This window comes from Pezoporus occidentalis, unplaced genomic scaffold (assembly GCF_034315485.1).
Source record: "Pezoporus occidentalis ecotype Australia unplaced genomic scaffold, CSIRO_AGI_Poc_V1 ctg196, whole genome shotgun sequence".
Taxonomy (NCBI): domain Eukaryota; kingdom Metazoa; phylum Chordata; class Aves; order Psittaciformes; family Psittacidae; genus Pezoporus; species Pezoporus occidentalis.
Window position 1 is genome coordinate 571,546 of NW_026913811.1, and position 10,249 is coordinate 581,794.

The following is a 10,249-nucleotide window of genomic DNA, read 5'->3' on the forward strand; positions in this document are numbered from 1 at the left end:
CTTGAAAAATGATTTAATGCTTTTAATCTGTGTTTTCTTCCTCTTCTTCACCTTCTGGTAGGAAAGGAAGCTAAGTTTATTCTATAAGAATGGGTGAAGATCTGATCAAAATTCCCCCCCTTTGTAGTAGAATTATTGTTGCATCTTCTTACACATGGCTGAGGCAGTATTCCGTTCATTGACTCTGGTGAACTACAGGAGAACTTGACAAAATTGTCTGTATGTCTGTATTTGCACCTCCACAACTACTTTTGTGCATTAAATACCTGACATACTTAATATGGGAAGAAGTCGTACGCTGACCGTTTACTTGTTCAGATTCTTACACACATTTAGTGTCTTTTTGAATCCTTTAGGGATTAATAACTTGCCAAGAAAGTAATTCAGAAGATCAGAAAAACCCATCCTAGTCTTGCTTGGAGCAAGAGTATTTAATATTCGAGAGCATTCTCATAGGTGAAGCTCTTTATTCGAAGACTCAGTTGCCCATGCTTTGTACCATGTAATGCCTCACAGCTAACCTTCAGGAATGAAAGAGAAAAAAAATGTCAGAATCGCACTCTCAATTTGTGTTCTAATTAAGTTGTGGTGCTTCCCCCCCACCCTTGGTTTTATTTTAAAAGTTTGAAGTTTGAAAGTATCCTTCAGGCATTTGGATAACCTCTTCATGTTTGGTTTTTCATTTATTTATTTATTTATTTTATTTATTTATTTTTTTAAAGACACCAGAAGCCCAAAGAAAGCAGAAAAGACATAATTTGTGAGAACTAGAAAAAGAGTGATCAACATTCCGGTTGCTTGAATCAGTAAAGCCCCAGCCTGATGCTCTTTGTAGTTTGGTTACTTATATCTGAATTGTCTTTGTTGATTTGATTTCCTTGCAAATATCACTTGGGTGTAAGATGAAGTATTCTACCTTGGACTTTTTTCTTGCTAGTAAGTTTGTGTTTTCTGCAGTGAGACAACTATTACAGCTTGCTTGAAGCTGCGGACTGCAGTCTTTTCCTCAAGGTAGCTCTCAGAATATGACATTGTGCTCTTATCTGTGAATCTCTTTTCTTTCATACTTGCTTGTAAAATCTGTGGTTTTTCTTCTGCTAGGGTCTTACAGTGAGGTGGCTAACAGGAATTTATGTTAAGTACCCATGTTTGTTGTCTTTTTGTTTATTATTTGGGGGGGGAGGGTTAGTTTAGTTTTGTTTTGTTTGATTTGATTGGTTAGTTGGGTTTTTTGGGGAGGTGGGAGAGTTGTGTGTTTGTTGCAGTTTTATTGGTTGGTTGTTTTTTTTTTCCATTTTTTGAAAAGTCATAGTCTTGGAGAACCAGTTGAACCTATAGCAGTATTCACTATTTGGACTCATTTCAGGTCAGTTACGTGTTTTTGTTTTAAGTTCCCCAAAAGAAAAATAACCAGAGGTTCTGTGAATCCTTATTCTCCTCTTGAACTGAAAAACCCACCTATGCCTCTTGTAGTCTCTCTTCCACAAGCTTTAAGAGTAATGTGGTTTATATTGCCTTTAAAATGTAGAAGATTTTGCTAGCTATGCGGTACTTTACAGTGATACATAGTATGGTATCAGGTATGTTAAATGAATGCATGTATTCAGGAGCATAAGTAAATAGTAACTGTATAGGGATCAAGAAAGTTGGTCGTCCTGTTTTCTGTGACTGGGAGATTTCTGGAAAGTTTGGAATCTAATGTACAATGAATGTGTAGTAGGAAGACCTCCTGTTGTGGAATCAGACCTGGAGCCCACTTCAGGTTCAAACTGCTTTTCAGATGGCTGGAAAAGTACATTTTAGGAAAAAAATGTGTCTGTCTCTGCTCTATTTAGATAATTGTTTTTTTACTGTTGAGCTGTAAAGCATTTCTAATACACATTCTTTCCTGAATATAAATATTGTAATGCATATTTCCAGGTAGGTCAACAGAAATATTTACTGAAAGAAATGGGTGACAGGATCACAGGTACCAGCATGGGCGTAACTGTTGAGTATCAAAATGTAATGCATGACCCAAAACTGGACATTAATACGGAGATCTTGATAATAAAAGCTGTTATGGGTGATAACATTTTACCACAAGTCCTTTCCGTGAAAATACGAACCACAAAATAAGTATATGGGAGTGGACAGTTGCCACCCAACCCATGGAGTTCTATCAAAATCCAGTTCTATGAATTTAAAATAAAAAGTGAAAGAAGAAATGGTATTTCATTTTAGTTTGTTTTGATACCATCTTGGAGGAGTAACTCCAAAGACAGCCTTCAAAGGACCAAGATTCCCAGTAGCTTGACTGGAATTTAGTCATTGGGAAAGACCCAGGGTTGAGTAGATTTGCCTGACTGTAGTTGAGAGCTGAACTTACTCTTTGAATTCCTCATTAATTAAGCTTTGTTTCATTAATGAAAGATGAGGCTGGCTTCCTCCAGTTAGAATAGTCATCAGGTTTCCAGTTTCTCAAAACGTACGAATCTGTGCACTGTTCCCATGATTTTACTCATTATTTTACTTGTTTAGTCCTTGTTCTCCCTGTTGTGAGAGGAGCTTCCAGCATCTCTGTCATATGTGAGCTGAACCTAGTCAGGAGCCCACACGGCATGTCTGGAAGGTCTTCACTGCAGCTGTAGGCACTGGTGTCCTGTAAACCCCAGGTTTCTCTGACAGGGAAAAATGCCTGTGGTGTTACTCATGGGAATTTTGAAAACCTCACGTGTCTGTAATGAGTTGCTTGTGAATCACATTGTGGTAGTGTTCGGTAGTTTATTTCTGGTAGCTTGATCTCCCAAAGCAAGGGTACTGGGGAGACCAGACCAATAATGAAGCTTCCTGCATGCTTTGAAGGAAAAAGATGACTGTGGTGCACGATGCCAGCCTCTGCTAAGACATTTTGTTCATGCTGATCTGCTTTGACCCAACATGCTATGTAGGAGCTGCCCAGGCTCCCCATGAAGAGGGAGGTAAGGGCCTGGCAGCCTGGGACCATCCCACAGCCCTAGCAGGGAGCAGGGCAGGCCAGGGACAGCTTCAGCCCCAGGCACTGGGAACCTCCCTGGGCACCATCCAGGCCATGAATATGGCTCAGCACAGCCCTGGTCAGGCTGGCGGCACTGGGTGGGGTCTGATGGTGCCAAGGGGTGAAATGGTGTCCTGGGCTATGGGGGAGCCCCAGGAGGGCCATTCAGGAAGAGGGAGTCCAACCATAAACCTAACCACTGCCAAGTACACCGCTAACCATGTGCCTAACTGCCATATTTACATCTCATCTTTTAAATGCCTCCAGGTATGGTGACTGAACCACTTCCCCAGGCAACCTGTTCTAGTGCTTGATAATTCTTTCAGTGAAGAAACTTCTTTCAGCTCCACCTTGGCGCAGAGTAAAATGAAAGCTGTGTGTGCAGCCTGTGTGTATGAGGCAGGGGTGAGGATGCCTCTGATCATGTACCAGAGGAAGGCTTTCAGAGGTAGTGATTTCTTTGTTTTACAATGTTACTAATGCTAATCTGGAAGTTCACATACTGTGTGTGGTCTGACTGACCTTTTCAGTTGTGGTTGTGCATGTGCATATTCTTAACTTCTAGAAGCTCTGCTGACTCCATCTCAAAGTATAACGGATGGGTAGTCAAACCACAGAAGCTCAATTTTGAGGTCACTGCCTTGGGCTTCACAATTAATTGTGTATTTTGAAGCTTTAAAACCAAACTTAAACATAATGATTTGTACTACTTTGACTGCTGCCAAGTCCTGTAATGACTGTTGTTCAACAAGCATAATTATCTTTTGTTTTGGATTTTTAAAAACCTAGAAATCTAATGCAACTGTGTATCTGATGTTCTCATGCATTTATGAGTGTAGAAGAGGATGTCAAATACAATTTTAGACTTCACCTTGGGTCTTTAAAACTGTGGCTTTGAGAATCTCTTTTACCCAGCATTTTGGAAGCTTTCTGCTCAAAGAAAAACAAGAATACATCCATATTAAACATGAAAACCATATCTTTTAAACAGAGGTTGTAAATGCAAATTAGTCAGACAATGGCATTTTAATAATCTGTTTGGTGAGGTTAGCATCCCATTAGTAAGGGTGTTTCAGAAGCCACATCATCTGTAGGCAATGCGGTCTCAAAAGATTGATTGCAAGTATGTTAAAGAGCTTGTGGGATTTATGGATACATTTCATGGTGTTTTGTTTTTCCTGTTTTTTTTTTTCTTTTTTTTTTCCTCCAGACTTCCTGTTCTGCTGTTGAGTTGGTGGATTTGGTAACTCTCACTCCACCTCCATTCTCCTCTAAATTTGCTTATTGTGTTGTTTGAAATTTTGAAGGATTATGGAATCATAGAATCACAGAATAGTTAGGGTTGGAAAGGACCTTAAGATCATCTAGTTCCAACCCCCCTGCCATGGGCAGGGAACACCTCACGCTAAATCATATCACCCAAGGCCTCGTCCAACCTGGTCTTGAACACTGCCAGGGATGGAGCATTCACAACCTCCCTGGGCAACCCATTCCAGTGCCTCACCACCCTAACAGGAAAGAATTTCCTCCTTATATCCAACCTAAACTTCCCCTGGTTAAGTTTTAACCCGTTACCCCTTGTCCTGTCACTACAGTCCCTAATGAAGAGTCCATCCCCAGCATCCCTATAGGCCCCCTTCAGATACTGGAAGGCTGCTATGAGGTCTCCACGCAGCCTTCTCTTCTCCAGGCTGAACAGCCCCAACTTCCTCAGCCTGTCTTCATACAGGAGGTGATCATCCTCGTGGCCCCTTCTCTGGACTTGTTCCAACAGTTCCATGTTCTTCTTATGTTGAGGACACCAGAACTGCACACAATACTCCAGGTGAGGTCTCACGAGAGCAGAGTAGAGGGGCAGGATCACCTCCTTTGACCTGCTGGTCATGCTCCTTTTGATGCAGCCCAGGATACGACTGGCTTTCTGGCCTGCAAGCGCACACTGAAGCTGGCTCATGTTCATTTTCTCATCAACCAACACCCCCAAGTCCTTCTCCACAGGGCTGCTCTGAATCTCTTCTCTGCCCAACCTGTAGCTGTGCCTGGGATTGCTCCGACCCAGGTGTAGGACCTTGCACTTGGCATGGTTAAACTTCATGAGGTTGGCATCAGCCCACCTCACAGCGTGTCAAGGTCCCTCTGGATGGCATTCCTTCCCTCCAGGGTATCAACCGACCCACACAGCTTGGTGTCATCGGCAAACTTGCTGAGGGCGTACTCAATCCCACTGTCCATGTCAGCGACAAAGATGTTGAACAAGACCGGTCCCAACACCGATCCCTGAGGGACACCACTCGTTACTGGTCTCCAGCCGGACATTGAGCCATTGACCACAACTCTTTGTGTGTGGCCATCCAGCCAGTTCTTTATCCACCAAGTGGTCCATCCATCATATTGATGTCTCTCCAATTTAGAGACAAGGATGTTGTGTGGGATGGTGTCGAACGCTTTAGACAAGTCCAGGTAGATGACATCAACTGCTCTACCCCTGTCCATAGGTTCCGTAGCCCCATCATAGAAGGCCACCAAATTGGTCAGGCAGGATTTCCCCTTAGTGAAGCCATGCTGGCTGTCACCAAGCACCTTGTTGATTTTCATGTGCCTTGGCATGCCTTCCAGGAGAATCTGCTCCAAGATTTTGCCAGGCACAGAGGTGAGACTGACTGGTCTGTAATTCCCTGGGTCATCCATTTTCCCCTTCTTGAAAATGGGGGTTATATTTCCCTTTTTGCAGTCGTCAGGAACTTCACCTGACTGCCACGATTTCTCAAATATGATGGCCAGCAGCTTCACAACTTCATTTGCCAGCTCCTTCAGGACCCACGGATGGATTTCATCAGGACCCATGGACTTGTGCATGTTCAGATTTTTAAGATGGTCTTGAACTAGTTCCTCTCCTACAGTGGATGCAAGGTCTTCATTCTCACAGTCCCTGCGTCTGCCTTCCAAGACTTGGGTGGTTTGGTCAGAGCCTTTGCCAGTGAAGACAGAGGCAAAGAAGTCGTTCAGAACCTCAGCCTTCTCCAAATCCTGTGTAGCCAGTTCTCCTGAGAGCTTCCTGAGGGGGCCTACATTCTCCCTAGTCCGTTTTTTATTTGCTATGTACCTGTAGAATCCCTTCCTGTTATCTTTAATACCTCTAGCTAAGTTTAATTCTAACTGGGCCTTAGCTTTCCTAACCTGGTGCCTAGCCTCCCGGGCAACAACCCTGTACTCTTCCCATGCCACCTGTCCTTGCTTCCACTTATTATAAGCCTCTTTTTTCATCAGAATTTTCCTCAGGAGCTCCTTATTCATCCAAGGAGGTCTCCTGGCCCTCCTGCTGCACTTCCTTCTAGTTGGAATGCAACACCTGAGCTTGTAGCAGAGAGCCTGAGAATGTGCTGTCTTAGCTGGTCATGATGGAAACGTGCAAATTGTCTTCTGTGCTTGGGGTGTGTTTCTTCCCAGTGTGTTAACATCTGCACTCTAAATGCTCTTTCCTGCTGGGTAGGTGGGTCTCTCTTGTTTTGTGTACCATGCAGACCAAAAAGAAGGAAGACATACATTGTGTTTCAGAGGTTTTGTGTGGTTGGTTGGTGGGGATTTTTATTTATTTGGTTTTTGTTTGTATTAGTTTGTATTTGAGCTCAAAATAGCAGTTTGCTTTTCTCTGCCTTTGTCCGATGCCTAAATTTTAAAGAAAAATGTGGAAATGGTAAAGCAGAATTCTTTGCAGAATGCCTCATCCTGTTTTCAATGTAATGCATGGTGAAAACATCTAATTGAAGACCATTCAGCTGTACCTGATGTTTGTTCCTCATAGCTGCAGTAAAATTAACCTCTTTTCTGACTTACTGCTGCCTTTGTGATACAGACCCTGCTGATACTCAAGCTGGAACCCACTAGAAAGTCTCCATCAGTTTTTGTAATCAGCAGCTATTAATGATCTTTCAACTCTTCCTTCTGATCTGTAGCAGAAGGGTACTATTGGTTTAAGGTTGTCTAGACAGTGTCCAGTATCTTTGAGATACCTTCTCCAAGCATCAGTGTATCATGACTGCTGGAGATGGTGGTGCTTGGTGGTTGATAATCCTGGCAGCTCTTGAAGCTGCCAGGATTATCTTCGTTCAGAACCTCAGGTTTGCTCTTCCTCCTGGTTTTCTACTTTGTAAGCTGGCCTCAAGTTTCCAAAAGGGACAGGGTTGAAAGCATTTTGCGGTGGTGTTTCTAAAGGGTCTGAAGTTTTCCGGGGGGGTGGGGTGGAGCGTAAGGGGGGAAGAGCAGATTTGTGCGTGTGTTGTTTTTCCTCTCTTCTACACAATGGAGCTTTCAGAGAACGTCTCTTAAAAGGCATAGCTACAGCCTTTGTGTGAAGGGTGTGTCTGCTGGCAGGGTTTGCTGATGCAGACAGGCTGGCTGGTGATTAACAAAGGTCATTAGACTTTGGAATCTGGCAGGGGAGTGGGGTGGTGTGTCTTCTGCGCCAAGCAGAAGGGCTCTCCAGGGACAGGGCAGGCGGGAGGCCCCCCGCCTACCACTCCCCCCTCCCCTCCTTCTGGGAGGCTCAGCTGTGTGCTTGCCTCTGTCTGTAGGACAGCTTGGGCCAGTGTCTTGATGCTGTTATGCTGTGTTTCTGGAACAAACCATCACATCTGTCATCCATGGGACAGGGGAGCCAACCCGAGGAGATGGTTGCAGGCGATGTGCTCAGGGAAAGAAGGTGCTGCTTGGGCAGTGCAGGGGGACACAATCTGGGGGACAAGTCATGCAGGAGAAGTGGAGATGTGTTCTAGGGATGCTGATTTTTCAAACATCACCTATGAAGAAGGAGGATGAGAAAGGGGGGGGGGGGGGGGAGAAGGAAAAGGCTGGTGTGCTTGAGATGAAGCTGAGATGAGTGAGGCCATGTTGTGCACAGGCAAGAAGCTCTGAGCCTCGCAGTGCAGGAGTTGTCTGAGCTAAAATGGCTGCTCCCAAAGCTCAGAGGACTAGGGCAGCTTAGTGAGTCTTAAAGCTTCAGTGACGCAGGGGCTCATATCTCTTGAAAGTGTGATAAACACATTCAGCAGAGCTGTGGCTTGTTTGGCTGAGATGAAAGGACTAAGCTTGGGGGATGGGTAGTGAAAACTGGATGATCTGCTTTTCTGTGAAGTGCTCTAAATGTAGGAGTCGTCTGCTCCATGGAAAAATTTGTTTTCAGGTCTAATGGACTGTGCTAAAGGAGACGTGGGGTGGGGCTTCACTCACTGCTGTAATTTGATCCACAGCAGATAGCAACCTCTTCCACACAATTTGGTCTGGTGCTTGCACATAAAAGCTGGAGTATCTCGATTATTATAACTTTGTTAGCTGAAAAGAGCTTCTGCAGCATTCGTCTTCTTGATTGTTGGTGGGAGAGAAAGGACGCAGTGCAGCCTGCAAAGTAATGTAGGTAAATATGTGGAGAGCCTCTGTGCTCAAACTGTCCAGAATTTGACCTGCTGGAAGTTTATTTTAGCAGGCTATCTGAAGAAGCATTCTTTCATATAAAAATCCTGATGTATTACCCTGTCTCGCTTCAGTGCCCTAATGTTTTGGAGCATTCTCCTTGATGTGGAAGTAGGTTCATACTCCACGTACAATAAACACATGGATTTTTTTTTTTTTTTTTTGTATTTTAGGCTGCCCTTTTGTCTTGGAAGTCTGAATGTTCAGTTTGTCATCCTTTCCCAGCACAGCACATGGAATCTTAACCAAGTAATCTTGTATTAACATAGGAAGGTTGCTCTCATGCCTAAATAGTGCACAGTGCAAGGGTGTCAGTCTTTTTTCTTGCTTGTGCTTTGTTTCTCCTCTTCTTCATGGCAGTGCATAAACATTCACTGGCCGCAAGCTGAACCACCACAGTTCATCTTACCATATCTTATGTTGCTTTGTTCTTCAAGGTATGCGAGGCTGTGGGATAAATCGAAGAAGTCATGATGTCTCCTAAGTCTTTATAACTCCTGTTTTCATTATACTTTTTCAGCATTCCTGTTCTCATTGCTGTCTTTTTCTTCCTTCAGCCCTCTCTGTCCCCCAGACTGCTAAGGTCGTTTCCCCAGAATAAAATGAAATTGTAAACATTTTAACAATGAATAGAAATGTCCCTACAAAGCTTGGGGAAAGTAGGGCAGAGCAAAGCATTCTACCTTGGTCTTGTGTAGCTGCATCTCACCTTGCTGTTAAGTAGGTTTTCCACCAACATCAGGACTGATAGGGTGTTGAGAAGAAAGGCAGGTTTCTTCCTGTAAAGGCAGTTGGTCTATGGTAGTAAACCAGGCAGGACTTGTCAACTTCCAAGAGGGCTGGGTTGGTCTCATAAGGTTGTAAATTTCAGTGTATGGCTGGGAGTAATGGGCTCCTTCTGTAGCATATGGGTTATGGTCTTAAATGACACAAAATTCCGAACAACAGACATATCCTCTCTAATGGAAAAGCCAAGAGGGCAAAGACTGAAATCAATAGCCACTTGTCAGAAAGTTGATTCTAGAGTTGAGTCAGCAACTTGTGAGCTACCTAGGCAGGACTTCATGTGAATCTGAATTTATGTCTCTTAATATGGTAAGTAAAGGTTGAGTTTTACACCACAGTATTTGCGGAATCTCTGGAAATGACAGTCTCATTATAGGTTTGGTATTACCGTATTACCTATTTTCAGGATTTCTTGTAACGGCATTGGTGTAGAATATATCTCCTTCTTCTTTCCCTGTTTTTTTTTGCAGGATTTTCTAATGTAAAAGATCATCCCTGAACCATGGAGGTGCTGCAGTGTGATGGCTGCGATTTTCGAGCTCCATCTTATGAAGACCTAAAAGCTCACATTCAGGATGTTCACACTGCCTTTCTGCAGCCAACTGATGTCTCTGAGGAAAGTCCTAGCCAGCCAAGGTCTGGTTCCATGAATGCTAGCAACCAGACTGAGGTTGAATTTTCTTCTGTAAAGGATGAATTTGCAATCGCAGATGAAATAGCAGGTAAGTCTCAACTCAAAGGCTGACATCAACTGTTAAGATCTCAACTCTTAACTCTCTATTTATTTTACATGTGTCTTATTTCAGTATGTCTTAGTTTAGTTTGAAAAACTCATCTTTATTGCTATATCAGCAAAACAGATGTCTAGCTTCAGAGCCGTATTGGTTCTGACCGTGGCTTTTTCTATAAATGCAAGCATGGAGGATGGTTTTATTTCCCAGCTGCTTTTCATGTAGTTCTTAATACTGCTTTTTGTTTTAG

At 43.5% G+C, this 10,249-nt stretch overlaps 1 protein-coding gene across 6 annotated transcripts in view; it reads left to right on the top strand.

Moving 5' to 3' along the window:
- ZNF462 (zinc finger protein 462) overlaps positions 1–10,249 on the top strand; it is a 96,558-nt gene that overhangs the window by 32,743 nt on the left and 53,566 nt on the right. For all 6 annotated transcript variants that reach the window (XM_062617430.1, XM_062617429.1, XM_062617425.1 and 3 more), the window contains exon 2: positions 9,739–9,990. In XM_062617430.1, the coding sequence (XP_062473414.1) occupies positions 9,771–9,990 (220 nt within the window). In that variant the 5' untranslated portion in view covers positions 9,739–9,770. The remainder of the gene's footprint in view (positions 1–9,738; positions 9,991–10,249) is intronic.